The 23,680-nt window shown below is 42.0% G+C and overlaps 1 protein-coding gene across 4 annotated transcripts in view; it reads right to left on the reverse strand.

Moving 5' to 3' along the window:
* Positions 1-11,579: 11,579 nt before the first annotated feature.
* Positions 11,580-23,680, reverse strand: part of TRAK2 (trafficking kinesin protein 2) — a 248,713-nt gene continuing 236,612 nt past the window's right edge. For all 4 annotated transcript variants that reach the window (XM_029606260.1, XM_029606261.1, XM_029606259.1 and 1 more), the window contains one exon: positions 11,580-16,708. In XM_029606260.1, coding sequence (XP_029462120.1) covers positions 15,991-16,708 — 718 coding nt within the window. In that variant the 3' untranslated portion in view covers positions 11,580-15,990. The remainder of the gene's footprint in view (positions 16,709-23,680) is intronic.

Genomic DNA, 23,680 nt, shown 5'->3' on the forward strand with positions numbered 1-23,680 from the left:
CCCTCGCCATGCCCATACTACGCCCCCCTGGCCTGCCCCTTTTGCAGGGCCCAGCACTTCTGTACAAAATGGGAGTTAAGCGCGTGGCCAGGCCCATTCTAAAATGCATGCATGATAAAATATATATGTATTAATATTTATGTTATTTTATCATAGCCCCTGAGGCAGCCACTTGTGGAGTGGCAAAACTGGGCCTGACTCGGGCAATTTTATACGTCTCCACTGTAATAAACACTTTTAATGACATTCGGCATCTATGTTCTTTGTTGTCACCATTACGGCCTTCATAGATCGCCTCCCTTCTTGCTTTGTGGGTCCTTTTAAAATCAGGCCTTTAATATTCAAGAGGCAGTCGCACAAGGGCATTATGATTTTCTCAGTTTTCTCCTCTTTTCTTTTCCAAATAATTCCTAACATTCTATTTGACTTTTTGACCACTGCCGCACACTGAAACAAAGATTTCTAAATATTATCCACAAGGACTCAGAGGTCCTTTTCCTGGGTGGTGACTTCTAACACTAAACCCAGCATTATGTACATGTAGTTGGGATTACTTTTCCCTAAGTGCATTAATTTGCACTTTTACACATTAAATTGCATCTGCCATTTAGAATTCCAGTCATTTAAGACTCACAAGGTCCTTCTGCAATTCTTCACAATCTGCTGCAGTTTTAATGACTCAAAACAATTTGGGTCATCTGCAAATTTGGTCACCTCACTTATTACTTTTTCCAGATTATTTATGAATAAACTAAATAGCACAGATCCCAATACAGACCCTTGGGTCCACTAACAACCTTTTTCCATTTGGAAAACTAACCATTTAGTCCTTCTCTCTGTTTCTTGTCTTTTATCCAGTTACCAATCCACAATTCAACACTGGTTCCAATCCCATGACCTTCCAATTTCCTGAGGAGTCTCTCATGAGGGACTTTGTCAAATATCTTCTAAAAATCCAAATATACTATATCAACTGGCTCTTTTTGTTTGCATGTTTATTTACACCCTCAAAATAATCTAGTATATTCGTAAGGCAAGACTTCAATTTATGTGGTCAATTTTTTAAAGAACAGTTTCAATCATTTTGCCTAGCACCAAAGTCAAGCTTACCAGTCTCGTTTCCCAGATCACCCCTAGAACCCTTTTTGAAAATTGGTGTCACATTTGCAACCCTCCCATCTCAGGTTGTAAAATCATCAGAAATAGGTCAGCAATTTCATTTTTGAATTCCTTCAGGACTCTAGAATGACTATCATTTGGTAGCAGTGATTTGTTAACTTTTAGTCTGTCAATCATTACATCCTCCAGTTTCACAGTGATTCCATCTAGTCTCTCAGAGTCATCACAATCTAGTGGTTAAATAGCTGTAATAGGTGAATTAGCACATTTGGGCAAGGTTTAAATTAATGATCTGTTATGGTATTTTACACATTGTGAAATAACTGCTATGAATTACTGAAGCAATTGCGATATATGTAAAACTAATAATTATAATGGATAAAACCCTTATAACTAATCAATCATGTTTAATTCATTAAAAACATCTATGAAGAATAATTTAATATTGTTAAATTCAAGAGATTTTTATTCTGAGTAATAACCAGCTGTAAATTTTATATTTGTCCAATTACATTCTTAGAGATTTGCAGAAAACTCAACAAAGAAAAGTGAGACTTGAACCCTGGCTTTCCTGGTGCTTAGTCCCCTGCTCTAACCACTAGGCCACTCCTTTGCTGAAAATGTTTTCACAACAAATACACCTCATGCAAACTTAGAAATAAGCTCTCTTCTTAATCAAATTTAACAAAGAAGTTTTCAAAAAACATCCAGATTGTTACCTTGCTTCATTGACAACAAAAACACATTCTTAGTTAAGCAATATCTTACTGTAACAAGTCCAGAGAGCAAGTCTTTATTGACCAAAACATAAGAACATAAGAGATTATGGGCCGGATTTTAAAAGATTTACACGTGTAGAGGGGGCTATGCGTGCCGGCCATTTTGCTGCTGTGTTGGAGGATCGCATGCCAGCAGGCGCAACTTGTGGATGCCCGGACAGAGGTTGGGAGGCGTGGGTGGGTGAGGTTAGAATAGGGCTAGGGGGTGGAAAGGTTAGGGGAAGGGGTGGGAAGGTTAGATTAGGGGGAAGGGAACGGGGAAGACTGTGGGCGTCGGCGCACGTAAGATGCACTAGTGTGCACCCCCTTGCACGTGCTGACTCCCGATTTTATAACATGCGCGCACACATGTACGCCCACGCGTATATTTTAAAATTTATCCCTATGTTCTTAAGCATAAAAATGCCAGAGTCAAACTACAGCATGATAAATAAACTGCAATATGCATAAAGGGCATGCTGTTAAGTGTCTTCTTTTTTTGAGAGGTATGCACAGATAGAACATTTTTCATTTCCATGAGTAATTTTGTAGTTTGCCTGGCTCAGATAAACAGACACAACACAGACTTTCTCAATTCTCTCTTACAGCTAGATTCATTAAAATGTAATAGAACCCTGGTAGAGAGTCCATCAAGCTAGGGCAAAAGAACATTGTAGAAATCTCATCTTTATGCGACTTTCCTCACTCAAAATCATGTCAAATCTTCACTGATGTGTACTGTGCTGCTCGTACATCTCACTGTGCATGTAAAACTGGCCCCAAACCCGCATCTCGAGTTAGTAGCTGGCCCTCTTATAGTGGTATAGTTACCTACAATGTGTGCCACCCCAGAGGCTCTCTCTCTCTCTCCAGTCCACTCTCTCTCCTTCTCGGGCATATCACACAGCTTAACACCAGGAAAAAAGGTGTAGCTATTTCCGGCACTAAAACCGTGCGATAACATGCGTTATGCTATTGCACACTGCTTTAATGCCCTTCATTTTCATAAATCCCGCCCAAAGTCCTCCCCAACTCCTCCCCTTTAAATAAATTTTCAAAATTTGCATTTGCGTCGTTTGATAACACGTTAGGTTGCCATTTCATTGAAAATGTTTTATTTCTACAAATAAGTACTTGATTTTTCCATGTCCACTAACATGAGTGTTTTACTCCTATGTGCTTAGCACGATAGAAACCCAAACTGTGTTAATTGGAAATGCCATGGCAATAAAACAAATTGGAATTTTTTTCTGCTGTTGAAAATTAACAATTTAATGAAAAGATAATCAAACACAAACATTTAAAATTAAAGAGTTTTACAAAGTGAATTTTATAGATATTGTTGAGATGGTTCCTAGTATAGTGGGATATCTTTGCACCACTTGGGGCACACAAGTTTAATTAACTTTCAATAAACCATAAAATATGACAACTACCTATTACGTAAGAAATTTTGCTCTATATGACATTTTCCTCTGTCTCTTCAGGTCCCTCTGATTTTGGACCATTCTTATCAGAAAACTGCTGCTGTCATGAACATGTTTTTTGGCTTAAAGGTGCAGGTAGTCCACAAAATCTCTTAAAAATGTGTTCTACAGTATACCCTGAAACAGACTATAAAAGGGACATACCCAATCCTGACAGACCTGAAAATAAAAATTTAGCAGGGGTATGGGATTGCCATTCGTTTTTGGAGTTTGTGTGTATATTTGTTTTACATGCATAAAATCCAATTTTATTCATATATATACAATTTATGCACATAAAATCTAATTTTATGCAAGTAACATGGCATTTATGTGCATAAACTCTGGAAATGAACTAAAACAAAAAAGCCAAAATATTTTAGTGCAAATGACCAAAATGACCCAAAAACTGCATTGCGTGCATGTCCCTAATATACAATATAAAAATATCTTGAACAAGAAAGTTCAAAATCTTGAATTTTATATGCATCAAAATCCATAAACCATAGTATTAGTTTGATTATATCTTTAAATAAATAAAAAAATAAAGAGACTTTGGGGCAGATTTTAAAATCCCTACGCGTGTAAATCCAGCTGGATTTATGCACATAGGGGGGTTACGCGCGCTGAGCCTATTTTGCATAGGCCCGGCGATGCACGTATGTCCCGGGGCTTGAAAAAAGGGGCGGGGAGGGGTGTGGCCAGAGGCCTCCATAGGGCCTCTATTGCGGGGGATTGTGTGCTGGCAGTCGGCCGGCAGGCACAACTTGCCAAACAAAGGTGGGGGTGGGGGTGGGGCAGAGGGAACAGGGAAAGCCATCTGGGCTTCCCTAGGGCTCGGCACGCGCAAGGTTGTGTGCACCGACCCCGGATTTTATAACATGCGCGCGGCTGCGTGCACATGTTATAAAATCGGGCGTAGATATGTGCGCACGGGTTGACCGCACAAATCTACGCCTGCGCGTAGGTACTAAAATCTGGCCCTTTATGTCTGGATATATTTTGAGCTTCCAATAAGCTATCAAAATGACAATTCAAACTATTTATGCAGCTAGTATGTAGTTGTGTATTACAGTTTTATTTGATAGAAAAGACCAAAATCAATTAACAATTGATCTTTTACAGCAAATAAAACCATGAGGACAACACAGCATTTTATACAATAGGTGTTTATTGCAGCTAGAAATGAAATTGCAGTCCATTGGAAAAAGTGTTACACACCCAGTTTAGCTAAAGTCTTACAGAGAATACACGGTTATTACCAACTGGAAAGCAAAATTGCTTACCTTGTAGTAGGTGTTATCCCAGGACAGCAGGATGTAGTCCTCACATATGGGTGACGTCAGTAACGGAGCCCTAGTGCGGGAAAAGCTTCTGTCAAAGTTTCTAGAAACTTTTGACTGGCCCCTGTGAGGCCACTGAGCATGCCCAGCATGCCATGATATTCTCTGGCACAGGGGTCTCACTCTAGTCTCGAATGTAGCAATAAGCTTTAGCAAAATAAAATAATAAAAGTAACATACACAACTCCGTGGGGAGGCGGGTGGGTTTTGTGAGGACTACATCCTGCTGCCCTGGGACAACACCTATTACAAGGTAAGCAATTTTGCTTTATCCCAGGAGAAGCAGAATGCTAGTCCTCACATATGGGTGATTAGCAAGCTAGAGGCTGAGTCATTTGGTAGTGAAGTAACAGTGAAGCATTATCGTTGAAAATGAGTCAGCCGAAGATCACAGCAGGGATGTGGAAGGAGTTGGGATTAAACTGGAAACAAGTTCTTTAAGACAGATTGTCCATAGGTTGAATCTTGTCGTCCTTCTTTGTCCAAACAGTAATGAGCTGCAAAAGTGTGAAGAGAACTCCATGTTTGCTGCTTTACATATGTCAAGGATTGGCACTGAACGGTAGTGTGCTACTGAGGTTGACATTGCTCTTACTGAATGTGCCTTTACTCGCCCTTGGAGAGAAGGCCTGCTTTATCATAGCAAAACTGTATGCAATCTGCTAGCCAGTTGGATAGAGTATGTTTTCCTACTGGTTTTCCTGGTTTGTTTGGGTCATAGGAAACAAAAAGTTGATTGGATTTCCTGTGGGTTGAAGTGCGGTTTAAATAAAAAGATCGTGCATGTTTACAGTCCAAGGTGTGTAAGGCTGTTTCTCCTGGCTGAGAATGAGGCCTTGGGAAAAATGTGGGTAAAACTATGGCTTGGTTCAAGTGGAATTCCGTAACCACTTTGGGAAGGAATTTTGGATGTGTACGGAGAACCACTCTGTCATGTAGGAATTTTGTGTAAGGTGGGTAAGTGACAAGTACTTGTAACTCACTAACCCTTCTAGCTGATGTAATGGCTATGAGGAAGATAGTTTTCCAGGTGAGAAATTTTAGATCACAGGAATCTATGGGTTCAAAAGGAGAATGCATGAGCCTTGTCAATACCAAATTCAGATCCCATTCTGTGACTGGAACCCGAATTGGTGGTTTGAGGTGAGTTAAGCCTCTCATAAACCTACTAACAAGAGGTTGCGTGGAGATCGGTGCATCTGCTATCTTGTTATGGTAAGCAGAGATTGCACTTAAGTGTACCCTTACAGATGAAGTCTGGAGACCAGATTCTGAAAGATGGTATAAGTAATTTAGCAGAGATATGGTGGAGCAGGTGAATGGATTGATATTGTTTTGTCTGCACCACAAAGTGAATCTTTTCCATTTGGAAGAGTAGTTCTTTCGTGTGGAAGGCTTACGTAAAGCTATAAGCACTTGGGAGATATGGGTTGAAAGATTGAGGGGTTGTAAGATTAAGCTTTCAACATCCAAGCTGTCAGGGCTAGGGATTGGAGGTTGGGATGGTGCAACCAACCCTGATCCTGAGTTATGAGATTGGGAGCTACTCCCAGGTGACTTGGATCCCTGACTGAGAGGTCTAGAAGTGTGGGAAACCATACTTGTCGAGGCCAATATGGGGCTATGAGTATCACTGACCCTTTGTCCCGTTGTAGCTTCACTAGAGTTTTGGTTATGAGTGGTATCGGAGGATACGCGTATAGTAGGCCTGAGTTCCAAGGGCGAGCAAAGGCGTCCTTGGCTGGCTGGTTGTTCTGTTTGTGTAGAGAACAGAAATTGTCCACTTTGTGATTCAGATGTGACGCAAAGAGGTCTATGATTGGTTGTCCCCAACGTTGAAATATCCTGGTTACTACTGAGGAATCCAGGGACCATTCGTGTGGTTGGAATTGACGACTGAGGCGATCTGCCAGGATGTTGTGAATGCCTGCCAGGTAAGTTGCACAGAAAAACATTGAGTGGTCGAGGGCCCAGCTCCAAATCTGTGCAGCTTCCTGACAGAGGAGATATGAGCCCGTACCTCCTTGCTTGTTGATGTACCACATGGCAACTGTGTTGTCCGTTTGGATGAGAACAGTCTTGTGTGAAAGGCAGTCCTTGAACGCATGTAGCGCATAGTGTATAGCTCGAAGCTCCAGAAAATTGATTTGAAATGTTGCTTCGAGTGTTGTCCAAGTCCCTTGAGTTTGGAGATTGTCTATGTGAGCTCCCCAGCCCAAGGTGGATGCATCTGTAGTTAATGTTATCTGTGGGACTGGTTGTTGGAAGGGTAGGCCCTTGCGCAAATTGTCCCTGTTAGTCCACCAAAGTAGAGATGAGCATAGCTGGTGGGTTACTTGAATGGGAGAATGCAGCGGTTGAATGGCTTGGATCCATTGTGATCTTAAAGTCCATTGAGTCATCCTCATGGCTAACCTTGCCATAGGAGTGACATGAACTGTGGAGGCCATGTGGCCTAGTAAGGTTAGAAACTGATGAGCTGTTGCTTGTTTGTCTGAATGAATCGAGTTTGCCAATAGGGATAGTGTTTCTGCACGATCCTCGGGTAGAAAGGCCTTTGCCAGGATAGTGTTGAGCTCTGCTCCTATGAATTGTAGTACATGCAACGGCTTGAGATGGGACTTCTGATAATTGAGAAGAAAACCCATGGAATGGAGTGTGGTGCTTGTGTGATTGAGAGAAGTGAGAGCTCCTTGTAGAGATTGACTTCTGATGAGCCAGTCGTCTAGATATGGGAAGACATGGACACCTTGCTTGTGCAAGTGTACTGCTATTACTACCATGCATTTTGTGAATACTCTGGAAGCAGAGGCGAGTCTGAAAGGCAGAACTCTGTATTGGAAATGTTGGTGACCTACTATGAAGCGCAGATATTTGCGATGAGGAGGGAAAATTGGAATGTGAGCATAAGCACCTTGGAGATCCAGAGAACAAAGTCAATCCCCTTTTTGAAGAAGTGGAAGCATGGTGCCCAGAGAAACCATCCTGAACTTTTCTTTTTTGAGAAATTTGTTGAGATTTCTGAGGTCTAGGATGGGACGTAGGCCTCTGGTTTTCTTTGGAATGAGGAAATAACGGGAGTAGAATCCTCTGCCCTGCTGAGACCGGGGCACCGGTTCTACAGCCCTGGATTTCAGGAGGGTGGATAATTCTATTTGTAGTTGAGGCATGTGATGTTTGTTGAGATGAACCTGAGTTGGTGGAAATTCTGTGGGAATTGAAAGGAAATTGAGTTGATATCCTTGAGATATTATAGACAGAACCCATTGATCTGTTGTTATTGTTATCCAATTGTTGTAAAATTTGGATAATCTGCCTCCTACTGGGAGTTCTGGTCGAGAATTTCTGGAAAGGCTTAGTTCCCTGGATATAGCTTCAAAAGCCAGCAGCAGGACCCGATTGTGTAGCAGACTGGGGCCTAGGTGCTCTCTGCTGACGAGGTTGTGTTCTGTGCTGAGTTCTTGATTGTCTAGACCTAGTTGCAGGAGGATAGAATCGTTTCTGACGATAATAAGGCCTCCTCATTTCCCTCCTTTGAGTTCTTCGGGTAGTATGTGCAGTGGGGTCCTGAGGAAGGGACGATAGCTGTCGTAAGGTCTCATTATATTCCTTTAATTGGGAGACCGCTTCCTGTACTTTGGTACCGAATAAATTGTCCCCTGTACATGGAAGGTCCACAAGCTTGTCTTGGACCTTAAGCCAGGCCCACCTCCTGGCATAATACCCAAAGCTGCAACTCTTGATGCTGTTTCGAAGAAATCGTATGCAGCTCTTACCTCATGTTTACCAGCATCAAAAGCTTTGTTTATGAGGTTTTGTGCAGATTCTCTGCATTCTTGGGGAAGAGGTGGGATAAAGTCCTCCATCTGCTTCCAGAGGTTTCTCTGGTATTGGGTGATGTATAATTGATAGGCTGCTATCCTTGAATTTAGCATTGCACCCTGGAATACCTTGCGGCCTAGAGAATCTAGAAATCTGTTGTCCTTCCCAGGAGGATTGGAAGAGTGCACTCTCGTCCTCTTAGCTTTTTTCTGTGCAGATTCGACAACTACGGAATTATGTGGCAGTTGTGATTTCTGATAGCCTGGTGTGGCTTGCACTTAGTATGTTGAGTCCATCCTTTTGTTGACTGAAGGAACAGAACATGGATGTTCCCACATTCGGTGTTGAAGCTGTAGGAGAACATTGTGTATAGGTATTGCCATAATTTGTTTAGGAGGATCGACACATTGCAACACTTCAAGTGTTTGGTGACGGAGATCTTGTTCTGACTCTAACTTAAAAGGAATAAAGTCAGCCATGTCTTGAACAAAAGCAGAAAAAGTGAGATCCTCTGGCGGGGATTGTTTCCTAGGGTGTGGTGGGGAAGGGTCAGACATGAAAGTTTCAGAAGTGTCTGATTGAGTATCACTCCATGTGTCGTAGTCTGGAGTGTCTTGTAGTGTCTTCCCAGTTGTTGGTGGAGGAGCCAGTCCAGAGGGTCCTGGTATGGGTTTCTGAGGAGAAGAGTCCTCTTCCAGTGGGTTTGAAGGCAAGGAATCCAGCAAATCCTGATATTTCTTTTGGATTACTGAATACAGTGCTGCTTCAGATGATACTGTATCTCCAGAAGGAAGTGGCATCGTCAGTGTTGTATGTGGCATCGATGGTATCAAGGATCTTGGTTTTGGAATCGATGGTATCGTCGACATTCCAATACTTGTATATGTTGCAGTAGTAGTAGCGATCGGCATCGGCAATTGTACCGAGGCTGCAGATAGCATCGATGTCATCCCCGAGGAAAGAGGAGGCATTGACATCGATATCGAGGAAATGCTTGATGTGCGCTGCATCGATGTTTCTTGCGGCATTGGGAAGGGTCCTGGTTTCAGGAAGGTTCCCGGCATCGGGACGGTGCCTAGCATCGGGAGAGTTCCCGGACTCAGTGCCGTCCTCGGCAGTATCTCGGACATCGGCACTGGTTGTGCCGGCATCGGTGACGTCGTAGGTAAAGAAGACGCCACCGGCATCGGTGTAGTCACCGGTAAGTGTTCCTTAATGGCTTGCAATACTGCTTCCTTTATAAAGGATGTTAAATCTTGCGGTATCGGGGAAGCGATTGGCACCGGTGGAGACTGGGACGACACTACCTGTGGTGTAACTGATTCTTCGGTAGGCCTAGAAGGCATCGAGGTGTCAGTGCGCTTAGGCCGCTTTTTGCTCGGTTCTTCGCAGGAAGACGAGGACGGTGAAGCCGAGGCATGCTGATGACTGTGTTTATGTCTGGGCCTTACTTCCGTAGCTGAACGTATCGATGCCGTCGATGGTGTAGGCGAGCATCTGTCTCCCGAGCCGTCTGGTCGGCGCTTTTTTAATAGAACCTTTTTGGGAGCTCCTACTGGTGATGACTTCGATGAAGTCGATGGAGAGGGAATCAGCTGTAGGCTGAAAAGTTGCTGTATTTTCTCTTGATGCAATTTTCTTTCCTTGGGTGTCATCTCTTGGCATTGCTGGCAAGAGGAGATATCGTGTTGATCACCCAGGCAGCGTACGTACTCTAGATGCGGATCTGTAATCGACATTGTGCGATTACAAGTCAGGCATTTTTTTAATCCTGATGCCATGATGACACCGACAGCCGTCAATGACTGAAAAAATTGAAAAGCGTTTTAATAAAATTTAACGCTATTATTACTTCACCAGCCAGTGAAGAGAGAGAATGAGTGAAAACCCATGTGGGAGAGATTAAGAAAAAATGACTCTTTTAGTAAAAAACTGAGAGTAATCTCAGAGGGCTCCGGTGACCGTGCTGCTAACAGCGGCACGGAAAAACGAAGACTAGAGTGAGACCCCTGTGGCAGAGAATATCATGGCATGCTGGGCATGCTCAGTAGCCTCACAGTGCCAGTCAAAAGTTTCTAGAAACTTTGACAGAAGTTTTTCCCGCACTGGGGCTCCGTTACTGACATCACCCATATGTAAGGACTAGCATCCTGCTTGTCCTGGGATAACGTCTCACGTGGTCCATCACGACCATATGAAATCATTTCACATGATATGGGGCCCCTATACTAAGGGGCTCGAGGAACAAGTTTAAGGGAAGTTCCTGACTTGCACTTATGATTTTACAGTGGGACATTGCTCAGAATTATTTACTTTCAGGATCCTTATACAATGCTCTGTAGATAGAATGAGGAAATCACTCTTTAAACTGCTTTGCATCACTTAACGTACTGTAACCATCTAATCACCATTTGCTTGCTAATAATCTGTTGCCGGTGGGGGGAGGAGGGTGGGATGGGAGACTTATGGTATGAAAATTGAAGTGATTGTATGTAATTATTCATCTTATCTGGCATACTGTTGAAATTTAATTGGTTAACTTGTTTCTTTGGCAATTGCTGTAATTGTCTATTTTCTGGAATCACTTAATAAAAAATGTTTAAATACAAAAAAACCCCAAAAAACATGAGGAGACCTGGATACCACAAGAACAATACAAATCTGTCCCCAAGTGTCTTTGGACAAATAGTAGTACCAATCTGGTCCTCAAGAACCACAAACTAGTCTGGTTCTCAGGATAACCAATATATAAAAAGTAACGATTCTTGAATAAAATATATGAAAATATAAATAAAATAAGAAAAAGAAATACATTTGATCATCATCCATTGTAGACATGCTAAAAGCCAGACTGTTTTGCAGCCTTTGAGGGCTTGGTTTGCACATCCCTGATTCAACTACAGTGTAAAAGAAAGGAGCATATTTGGCAACTTAGTTGATTGAGCCATTTAGATCTCACATTTTATAAAAACAAAAAAAAAGTGACAATTCTCAGTGTATATAGTACTGCTGTTTTAACCCTCTCTATCAATTACATCAACAGAAAAATAAGACAAATATGTATACAAACATATGCATATAAAAATATTTAATAGCAGTTCACAACAACTTTACTATGGCTCAATGAATCAACATGCAAATACAGTATTGCACAAGCGTTTTCATTATGCATAGGAAATTGAGGCTGGAACATGGAAGTTAATATGGAGAAAATCAAGGCATTGTACATTTTTTGAAAAGCTCCATGGGGGGTTCAATTCAAAGATTTTCCCAACAAACAGAGGAAAAGAGAAAGCATGGCTGAAATGGACTTCTTTGTATAAATTGTCCTATATTAATATTTACCTAATCTGGCATCAAACTAACCATGTCTCAGAAACAAGTTAGAAACCTGTCATAGTTAATTGTTCAATTGCTGACACAAATATACAACACTAATCATAAGCATTTTTACAATTGTTAGGAAGTTAAAATACACTTTCATTCTAATTTAATAATGCAAAACAGTTAAAAATGTAGTTTAGTTAGTATTTATTTATATATAACTTTACATAATTCCAACACTATTTTGACATGTTGTGGAGTTCTCCTATTATCCTAATACAAGTCTAGTTTGGAACAGTAAATATATAACAGAGGAAATGAATGAGAATCTTTAAATACAAGAAAGCTCCTGATTAACTGCTAATCAAGCAAATTGTTAACTATTGATTGCCATGCAAATCAAAGCAGTATTTTACTAGTGGTTCTGGAACCACATGTGGCTCTTCTCTGCCATAATTAAAAAATAATTGCCACAGAATCAAAGATAATTACATGTTATGGCTAAAAGGAGGATAATAAAATGGGGATCTTTGAACTATGCGCTTAGTCTCAATCAATGAAAAAGATTGAGTACCATTACAATATAGCCTCTTCTAAGATATATCTCTGGTAAAATAGACCAATCCACGAGCTTCTTCAGTCAGTAAGTTCTGTACCAAAATTAACCCACATGTGTTATTTTAAATGCTCTAAAATCAGCTCTTCCCATTAAAATAGGCTCTAGCTAGATAATCTTATTTAGATCATTTGTTAGTTGGGTTAGAATTCTGTATGACTGGGAATTGTCATGGAGTCTGTCCAACTCCAAAGTGAACCTGCAAAAAGACATCTGGGTCATTAGGTGGTACCCGGCAGATCCGAAAGAATAGGTGCAATTCCTTGTTGCGCTTTCCCAGAGATAAATGGCAGATCTTCCCCCAAGTCCACCTGGCTAATAACCGTCTATGGATTTTTCCTTCAGAAACGTGTCCATACCCCATTTAAATCCAGCTATGCTAGATGCCTTGACCATATCTTCTGGCAACAAATTGTGCAGAGTGAAAAAATACTTTTTCCTATTTGTTTTAAATCTGCTACATTGTTAGTTTTATGGAGTGCTTCCTAATCCTATTTGAAAGGGGAACTAAGTTTCCTATTTAACTGTTCCACCCCACTCATGATTTTATAAACCTCTATCATATCCCCTCTGTCATAGCTTTCCCAAGCTAGAGAGCTCTAACATGTTTTAGTCTTTCTTCATAAGGGAGCTGTTCCATCCTCAGGCTGTATATTAACATGTTGACATTCATTCAGACAAAACTGTACATTCTTGACTAATTTTGTTCTTTAAGTGCTGTAAAAGGAGACAAGAAAATTCAGGCACCAAAAGCTCAAATTGGTTTCAAAAACTGTCTCTGTGACTCCACGGCCTGTTGAATTTTCAGGATATCAAATGTGCATGAGATAAATTTGCATACACTGGAGATCCATTATATGCAAATTTATCTCATTCATATTCATTGTGTGTAGCCTGAAAACCAAACTGGCTATAGGGTCCTCTAGACAGGTTGGGGAAGCCCTGCTTTAAAGAATAACTATTGAGGAGTCTTAAAAACTTTACTGTAAATGAACACTGTAATCACTTACAATGGGAAGCCATGATTTTCTTTTAAGGTTTTTGTTACATTTTAATGCAGTACTGTGATATTGGGAATGTGGCTTTTAATATTACCGCAGGCATGAAATTCCTGCAACGACAACACTGCTGCGTCATATATGGAACTCTGTTCTTATAAGGATATCTCTAGCCTAAGTCCAACTGTTGCAGTATCAAAAAATAAGCACCCTATTAAAAATTTACAAAAAGGACTAATTTTCCAAAATCATAGCTGCCTATTGTAAGTGATTGCAGGATACATTTACAGTAACATTTTTAACAAAAGATATACATTGGTTCTCTTTAACTCAGTACAAATTTCCAAGACATCTGAATCTCTTGAAACATTCCTACAATCTAAGTCCATTAGAAACTATGCACATTCCATAAATGCGTTGTATTGTCTCACCCATATTTTTGGGATATTCTGAAAAGAAAATTCTGCTTTTTGTGTATGTGTGCTGAACTGTGATAAATTGGAAGGTTATAGACAGAACTGTTAAGTGGATGTTGCTACAGTAGGGAGCCTCTAGAATTAGGGTGTCACCATGGTTCTCCTCTGCAAGCAGGTCTGAAGCTAATGTTTGTTTAGATATGACCTTGGTGGCTGCTGTTAAAGCTTAAATGAGCCTCATGTTCATACATTGTACACACTGCTGTAGAAACAAGTTGCAAGTGATGTCATATTTCACAAAAAATATATGAAAAGTAAACAAAGTGTTACAAATGTGATATAAATGTCTCTATAAACAGTTATGCTCTCTGCTGTAATTCTATTTAAACGTTTTAAAGTCACCCTGCAGATTCTGCCATGCAAGACAGGACTGAAACTGGATTGCCTGCTTTTACTTACAGACTGGGATGTTTATCACTCTTGGGACAGTCATATTGCCTTCCATCCAAGGTATTCGGTATATATATCAATTAAAAAATATCAATGACTTTTTTCTCATGCTAAAAACCTTCCAGCATAAGAATAACTCCTTTCAGTTTATAAATAAGGTATTGATAAAGCTATATCAATATTAATTATAGGAAATGTAAAAAATTAAAAACATTTCCAATCAGGCAAAAAGTATATTTCCTGTCAGATTATGGGTAAAACTTTAGATTTTTGCTCATTTCCAACCTAGTACCATTATTACTTTTTTTTTTAAGTTTAGCAAATCGCTCTCCCAGGCTTCAACCTTTCCTACTCTGCAATATCAAGAAGAGATTCTGAGTTCTCCCTTAAAAAAACAAAGTACACAATTTATTCATATTCTTATTAGAAAACATACATTTTATTCAATAGATAAACCAAACAAACCTTTTCTTCACAATACTAATGTGCAATAAGACTTGCTTGAAACTTTAACCCCACTATTGTTTACAAGAAAGAAGATTAATTCTCTTGAAATTAGAAGCAGGCAGTAGCTTCCTTGTGGTTTCCTGCCTGTTCATCCTGTGTACAAGACAAGAACATTCTCCAGTGAAGTGTTAACACCCAGAGTTTAAGCACACACTACCACAAAAGTCTGGGCAGCCCTCCCTGCCTCAGTAAACACACTTTTCATTGGGGTCAAAATTATAACAACCCTGAAGCAAAAATCTGTGAGGCAATTCCCCTTTGCAACCATCGTAAGATGTGCCTGAGAATATTTTGATGTGCAACTAAAAATCATCTTTTAGTAAAACTATGCACAGCACATTTTGGACACTTCATACTTCCCAGTATTTTGTCATATTGACAGTATCCTATTGTTTAATTCCTACTGATTGCACTTTTGTCAGTGTACCCGGTAATCCACCTTCTTCCAAACAGTTCAGAAAGACATTTGTCTCCATATATGCTTCATCAGTCATTGCACTTACAAAAAAAAAAACCCTCCATCAACCAGCGATTCACTGGTCCTTATTACTACTGAAAAATCCTCTCATATTCTTAATGCAAATCATTACAAAAGGCTTGTTGTCTGTATAGTTTAAAAACACAAAAACAAACACCAAGGAACCTGATGTAATTTCTACATTGTTCAATATATAAAAGCAGAATGATGATTTGCACTTGCGTTCAGTGGTGCTCTAACATTAGTTCTTGAGAACAGGAAAGTGAGTTACTGGACCAGGTATTCAAGTTTGGCATAAAATGGATCCTTTACTTTTGCTAGTGCTCCACTGCATGTGAGAGGATTCAATATGTACAGTCTATTGATAGAAGTCTATAAGCTATTTTCTTCCTCCCATATATTTCCAAAGCATAAAAATTATACAGAAGTGATAAGAATAGATTGGTCTTCTAATCACTTTAAGTTGACAAATCTGTGCTTTAAGGATATAATACTTTATAAATACTAGCTTTGGTTTCTTTGTTCCTCAGCTTGCTTCCCTGTACTTTCCTCATTGTCTCTGTCCACATTCCTTCTTGAATTTTATTCAACATTCCTACTAATTTCACTTTCTCTTTTCTCTACATGCGCATACCTTCTACAACTCTCCTGTTACATTACAGTAACCCAAATTTTTCCTAGGCCTTGTTCTTATCACATTTGTCCAACTAGATTATCAGGCCGCCTCTCACCACGGTCTTCTTTTAAAATGTTCACTTTTGGTGAGGATGTGCAAACTGGAGGAGGGAGGCCAGCTATCAAAGCTGGAAGACTCTGGTTCCTCCTTAGTCCACCCATCAGGATGCTTCCTGTCCCAAGAAACACAGTAGAGTCCTGCCTTTGCAGTTCACTTTCTAATTTTCTACCTTTTTTATGCTCTTCAGAATCAGGAGGCTTCACTACCCTGGCAATCCCCAATCTCTTCAGCCTTTCCACGAGGTTCATCTTTAGCTTCCCTAAGTCAGGAGGATTACGGATAGGTTTCATGCCATACATTTCCTGCAGGAATGTCTCAGCTGGCCGGGAAGCTAGAAAGTTCTCAGAAAGAGTTGATCGTGGCTCAAAAGGCAAAGGAGATGAACACGGAGAGAGGGAGGGAGAATTTGGTGGCGTGGAGGGAATAACCAATGTTCTTGGGGGCTCCTGAAGCAGTGGTTTCTCCAATTTAGGGCTGTTGTAGACCTTGGCAGAGATGCCTTGTTCCTGTAGGAGTCTGGCTAAATTAGTGGTGCTGCTGGAGGTGGTACTGGAATCTTTTCTGCTGATGAAAGATTCTCCAAGGCTAAATCTGCAGGACATAGCAGGAGAGCTCACAACTGTAGCGGTAATGCTGCCATTGCTGTTTCCAAAGGGCGCTGGATTATACATAGAGCTGAAAATAAGAAAAAAAAATATATAGGCTATCATTGTAAGTGAGCCCTACTCATATCATATGGCAGTAATGGCAAACCTATGACAACTGCCTAGAGCAGTTCTCATGACCATTTCTAATTTCAAGAGGTACAACTCAAAATTGAAAATTAACACAACCTCACAGATATTAACACTTACCAATCTACTAATTACATATGCTTAGAACTTTATGGAATGTAATATCAAAAAGATTTTCACCACTACAATGTTTCATGTTACATGCTCAGAGCTAGTCAGAGGTATGCCACTATTGCCCTCAGTATGAGGAATGGCTTAATCCTCTCCTTAATAGTAAAGAATATCACTATTTTTTGATAGTTTAAATGATAAATTTTTAGATTTCACATATCAGCAAATGACCACTTCTAATGGTTGCTGATATATTTATCTAACATAGTAACAAAGTAATGACGGCAGAAAAAGACCAAAATGGTCCATCTAGTCTGCCCAGCAAACTTCCCAAAGTAGTAATTGCCACTCCATGCAGGTTACCCCCATGTTTCTCTTAAGGGTAGTAACTGCTGCCCCATGCTGGTTACCCCCACATTTCTGTTAAGGGTAGTAACTGCCGCTCCAAATAAGTTACCCCCATCTATTTGCATAAGAGTATTTTTAGCAGCTAAACAACAGCTACAAGTTCACTCTTTGAACATTACAATTTATATGAACAAAATATACTAACCATACTTATTTTTTGAGTACACATGAAATTTAACCAAGTGTATACACAATACAGGTATAAAACTCATTTTTAACACTAAAAAATGTTTCCCTACAGAATTAAATTACTTTTTAAAAATAAAATGCAAATGCTATATCATCAAACTAAGAAGCTCATTTTTCACACATTAGAATTTGCTTTATTTTCTCTGTCGTACATGGAACTTGCTGACACTTGGAATTTTGCTTAACTAATCTGAGAGCGCAGGCAGGATCGGATTTAGGCACAGACAAAAAAGGCATGTACCTAGGGCGCCAAATTCTGAAAGCACCCAAAAACCAGAACTTACTATGCTGCTCTCTGATTTCCAGGGGTGAAACTCCACTATCTCCGATCCTCTGCCTATAGGCTCCATAATCTTAAATCCGGCCCTGACCCAAGGGCAGCACTGTCATACTAATATGAGAATGCAAAACTGCCAATAGATATCCTCTGACACAGACAGATAAATCCCTGTACATTACAAAACCATTGACATTCCAGTAACATGACTTCATTCCCAATGGGAATTTGTACTAGGGCGTGCAATCATTTTAAATAAAATAGACAATTGCAATGAACTTGTCTATTTCATCTCGTTCTCTGAGCACTGCGATACGAAATTAAAAATGCCAAAATTTCAGAAAATTTGGGATTTCATGTTAGTGCGCAGTAATGGGACGTAGTGCACACTAACTGAAAATGTTACCAATAAGTTAAAGTGTCAATTGGGAGAGCAGTTCATTAGCTAGAGGTCTGGTTCTGCATTCCCACTGGCTATCTCCTTAGTTACTTATTTGTGTTGCCAATATTGCAAGGTGGTGTTGTGAAGGGATGGCCAGTGCCTGGTAACAAGTGATGTAATAAGAGCATCAAGCTCTAGTCAGCAAAAGCATGTAATGCAAATGCAAATTTGGAATTCACCAATCACTTTATATATTAGTAAAGGGGCTCTGGCATTTTGGGATATACATACTTTGAATTCCTCTGGTTAGTGTGGGGGTGAATGGTGAGAGGGTGTGTGACTACAGTGAATGTATAAGGTGACAGATGGGAGGGAGATTGGCTGGGGTGGTAATTAGTGAAAGAGAGGCAGCCTGGTGTGTATGGGAGTGACTGGTGAGAGGTGGGGTGACTGGTGAGACTGTATGGGGTAACAGACTTGTTGGAGCGGTAAATGGTGAGAGACACAGCCTAGTGGGGTGGGGGGTGACTGACTGGGGTGACTGGTGGGAGACAGACTGGTGTGTGTATGTGGGGGGTGGGGTGTTATCTGTGGCCTTTGCAAATTGAAATGTATATATAGGCATCCTTGAGATCTAGAGTGATTAGCCAGTCATTTATTTCCAAGAGAGAAAGGATTGTTCCTAGAAAGTTCATCCTGAATTTCTCCTTCTTTAGATGCTTGTTTAGATTTATGAGGACTAAAATGGGTATGTACATCATCAGACGTTTTGGGGATGAGGAAAAGCAGAGTTGCTTACCTGTAACAGGTGTTCTCCCAGGACAGCAGGATGTAGTCCTCACATGTGGGTGACATCACTGGACGGAGCCCTATCATGGAAAACTTTTCTGTCAAAGTTTCTAGAACTTTTGACTGGCACACTGAGCATGCCCAGCATGCCATAATCTCTGTTGCCACAGACGTCTCTCTTCAATCTCGTTTGTAGCAAAAGGTGCGAGCGAAAAAAAACAAACAAAAAACGTTTCATACCCAATTCCGCAGGCTGGTGGGTGGGTTTCGTGAGGACTACATCCTGCTGTCCTGTGAGAACACCTGTTACAGGTAAGCAACTCTGCTTTCTCCCAGGACAAGCAGGATGGTAGTCCTCACATGTGGGTGAATAGCAAGCTACAGGCTGACTCATATTTGTTTGGACCAACAACGTACAACTTGTGCAAGAGGCACAACAACTGGCGTACTGTTGGGAAAAATGAGGCAGCCTGAAAATCACAGCAGACTGGATGTGGAAGGAGTTGGGATTATACTGGAAATAAGTTCTTCAAGACTGATTGGCCAAAGGCAGAGTCTTGACGTCCTTCCTTGTCCAGGCAGTAATGTGCTGCAAATGTGTGAAGAGTGCTCCATGTTGCAGCTTTACAGATCTCGGCAATCGGTATTGAACGATAGTGAGCTACAGATGTTGCCATGGCTCTCACTGAATGCACCTTCACTCATCCCTGGAGAGGAAGGCCTGCTTTCTCATAGCAGAATTCAATGCAGGCTGCTAGCCAACTGGAGAGAGTTTGTTTGCCTACTGCAACTCCCGGTTTGTTTTTATCGAAAGAAACAAAGAGTTGGTTGGATTTCCTATGGACTGCAGTGCGGTCTAGGTAAAATGCAAGCGCACGTTTACAGTCCAAGGTGTGTAAAACCCTCTCGCCTTGGTGAGAGTGAGGCCTTGGGAAAAATGTGGGCAAAAAGTGGAAGTCAGTAACCACCTTGGGAAGGAATTTTGGGTGAGTACATAGGACATGGAACCTGGTATAGGGTGAGTATGTGACAAGTGCTTGTAACTCACTAATCCTTCGAGCAGATGTAATGGCTACTAGGAAAAGGACTTTCCATGTAAGAAATTTAACATCGCAGGAGTGCAAAGGATCAAATGGAGAGTGCATGAGCCGTGTAAGTAATACATTTAGGTCCCCTTCAGTGACTGGTGGCCGTAAAGGGGGCTTGAGTTGTAGTAGGACCCTCATAAACCGGCTCACAAGGAGTTGCGCTGTTACCGAGCCAACCCCCACTCCCTTGTGGTACGCTGAGGTGGCACTCAGGTGTACCCTCACCTAGGAAGTCTGGAGACCAGAGTCTGAAAGGTGCCAGGGATAGTCCAAAAGAGATGGAGTGGGGCAGGAAAAAGGGTCGATACCTTTTTGCGTGCACCATATGGTAAATCTATTCCACTTAGAACGATAGGATTTTCGTGTGGAATGCTTTTGTGAAGCTACAAGCACTTGAGAGACATCAGTTGAAAGATTGAGCGGTTGCAGGATCAAGCTTTCAACATCCAGGCTGTGAGGGATAGGGTCTGACGGTTGGGATGGCATAACATGCCTTGGTTCTAAGTTATGAGAGTGGGTGCTGTGTCCAGGCGAATGGGTTCTCTGATCTAGAGGTAGAGAAGTATGGGAAACCATACTTGTTGAGGCCAATATGGGGCTATGAGTATCATTGGCCCTTTGTCCTGTTGTAGCTTCACTAGAGTTTTGGCTATCAGCGGTATCGGGGGATACATGTATAGGAGGCCTGTGTTCCAGGGGCGAGCGAAGGCGTCCATGGTTAACTTGTTTTGTTGCCAGTGCAGGGAGCAGAATCTGTCCACTTTGTGATTCAGTTCGGATGCAAAGAGGTCTATTGTTGGTTGACCCCAGTGTTGGAAGATTCTGGTCATTACCACAGAATCCAGAGACCACTCGTGGGGATGGAACTGTCGGCTGAGGCAATCTGCTACTACGTTCTGTATGCCTGCCAGATAAGTGGCCCGGAGATACATGGAGTGTGCAAGGGCCCAAGCCCAGATGTGCGTGGCTTCTTGGCAGAGAAGATAAGAGTCTGTGCCGCCCTGCTTGTTCAAGTACCACATTGCAACTATGTTGTCCGTTTGTATGAGAACAGTCTTGTGTGAAAGGCAGTCCTTGAACGCATATAGGGCATAACGTATAGCTCGAAGCTCTAGGAAGTTGATCTGAAACGTTGCTTCGAGTTTCGTCCAAGTACCTTGAGTTAGAAGATTGTTCACGTGAGCTCCCCAACCCAAGTTGGAGGCATCCGTGGTTAAGGTCACTTGTGTAACTGGTTGCTGGAAGTGTAGACCTGTTAGCAAGTTGGCTTTGTCTGTCCCCCCAGAGAAATGACTGACGTAGCTGGTGGGTTACACAAATCTGGGTTGACAGAGGTTGAGTGGCTTGGAGCCAATGAGATTTCAAAGTCCATTGAGTTATTCTCATGGACAATCTGGCCATAGGAGTGACGTGGACCGTGGAAGCCATGTGGCCCAGCAAAGTTAGGAATTGATGGGCTGAAGCTGTGTGTTTTGTGCGCAGAGTCGTAGCTAGTTTGGAAAGTGTGTCTGCGCGGCCGTTGGGCAGGAAGGCCTTTGCCACTGTGGTGTCCAAATCTACTCTGTTGAAAGTCAGGAGGTGAGATGGAGTCAGGTGGTACTTTTGGTAGTTGATGAGAAAACCCAACAAGTGTAGCAGATTGATAGTGAGCTTGAGGGCGTCGAGAGCTCCTTGCTTGGATTGGCTCTTGATGAGCCAGTCGTCCAGGTAAGGAAAGACATGTATGTTTTTCTTGCATAGATGGACTGCAGCCACTGCTAGGCACTTTGTAAATACACGGGATGCCGAGGCAAGTCCAAAAGGCAGGACCCGGTACTGAAAGTGTTGATGTCCTACTAGGAAACGCAGGTATTTGCGGTAATGTGGGAATATTGGAATGTGAGCGTAAATGTCTTGAAGATCCAAAGAACAGAGCCAATCTCCTTTTTGCAGAAGGGGAAGCATGGTGCTCAAGGATACCATCCTGAATTTTTCTTTTTGTAGAAATTTGTTGAGATTGCGGAGGTTTAAGATGGGGTGAGGCCGCCTGATTTCTTTGGAATGAGAAAATAGCGGGAGTAGAACCCTCTGCCCTGCTGTGCTCGGGGAACAGGTTCCACAGCCCTGGCGCCCAGAAGATTGGACAGTTTTGACTCTAGAAGACTTGTGTGATCTTTTTGCATCCAGAGGATTGGGTGGTGAGTCCGGGGGTACCATGAGGAAGTTTAGATGGTATCCCTGGGTTATAATGGATATAACTCATTGGTCTGTGGTAATGTTGAGCCAGTTAGTTACAAAGTGGTGAATTCGACCTCCTACTGGCAAATCTGGATCTGTATTTGTGGAGCAGCTGCTGTTCTCTGGATAGGTTTCAAAATCCAGAGGCTTGGCCTGCTTGCGGTGGTGGCTGAGGCCTGGATGTCTTAGGCTGTCGAGGATGTGCTCTCTGAGATAGCCTGGTTGGCCTCACACGAGATGTAGATAGGTAGTATCTGCGTGGACGATAAAATGGTTTTCTACGGTCCCTTCTGGTGGATCTCCTTGCAGAGGAAGGGGCCTTTGGTAGTAACTGTAGATAATTGCCGCAGGGTCTCATTGTGGTCTTTTAGTTGAGCCACTGCGTCTTGTATCTTGTCGCCGAATAGGTTTTCACCGGTACATGGCAAATCAGCAAGTTTGTCTTGGACTTCAGGTCTCAAGTCAGATGCTTTCAGCCAGGCCCACCTCCTGGTGCTGATTCCCATTGTCGACAAGCGAGAAGCTGTTTCAAAGGCGTCGTAAGCAGTACGAACCTCATGTTTCTCAGCCTCAAGGCCTTTCTGTAGTATGGCGTTGAGACTACCTTGCTGTTGGGGAAGATTGCAGCCCTGAACCTGCTTCCAGAGATTCCTTTGATACTGTGTCATGTAAAGTTGGTATGCAGCTATGCGTGACACTAGCATAGAGCCCTGAAACATCTTGCGACCCAAAATATCAAGGAATTTTTGGTCTTTGCCAGGAGGTGTTGAAGAGTGAGGTCGCAGTCTTCTGGCCTTCTTCTGTGCAGACTCAACCACCACCGACTGATTGGGTAGTTGTGGCTTTTGGAATCCAGGAATATGTTGGACCAGATAAGTTCTATCTGTCCTCTTATTCACTGGTTGGACAGTACAAGGATGCTCCCAGAGACAATGCTGGAGATCCACTAGCACTAGCACTTCGTGGACAGGGATAGCCATAATTTCTTTTGGAGAACTTCCAATGTTTTGTGGCATGTGTCCTCCTCTGTAATAAAGTCAAAGGGGATTGTCTCTGACATCTCCCTTACAAAATTAGTGAAGGAGAGATCTTCTGGGGGAGATTTTCTCCTTTCTTCCAGAGGAAATGGTTCTGATAAGATGTCCTCCATGGATGTGTCGGTGTCAACATCTTCCCATGTGTCAGAAAAGTTCTCTAATTGAGATCCTGAGGGAGGGAAGAAGTTTGGTACTGTTGGACGTGTTGGCACCGATGGATCCTTCGATGGCCTCGATGGAAGATGCAGTGGCACTGGTGTGGGTTTCGGCAGCACCGAAGGCATAGAGGGGAAGGCATAGAGGGGAAACGTGGGCCTCACGGTCCTGAAAGCCCTGATGGATCAGGCATCGGTTCCGGCATCAGTGTTGAAAGGGGACTGGAGTCCATGCCTTCGTCCTCTGAGGATCCCGGAAT

Source organism: Rhinatrema bivittatum, chromosome 6 (genome assembly GCF_901001135.1).
Source record: "Rhinatrema bivittatum chromosome 6, aRhiBiv1.1, whole genome shotgun sequence".
Taxonomy (NCBI): domain Eukaryota; kingdom Metazoa; phylum Chordata; class Amphibia; order Gymnophiona; family Rhinatrematidae; genus Rhinatrema; species Rhinatrema bivittatum.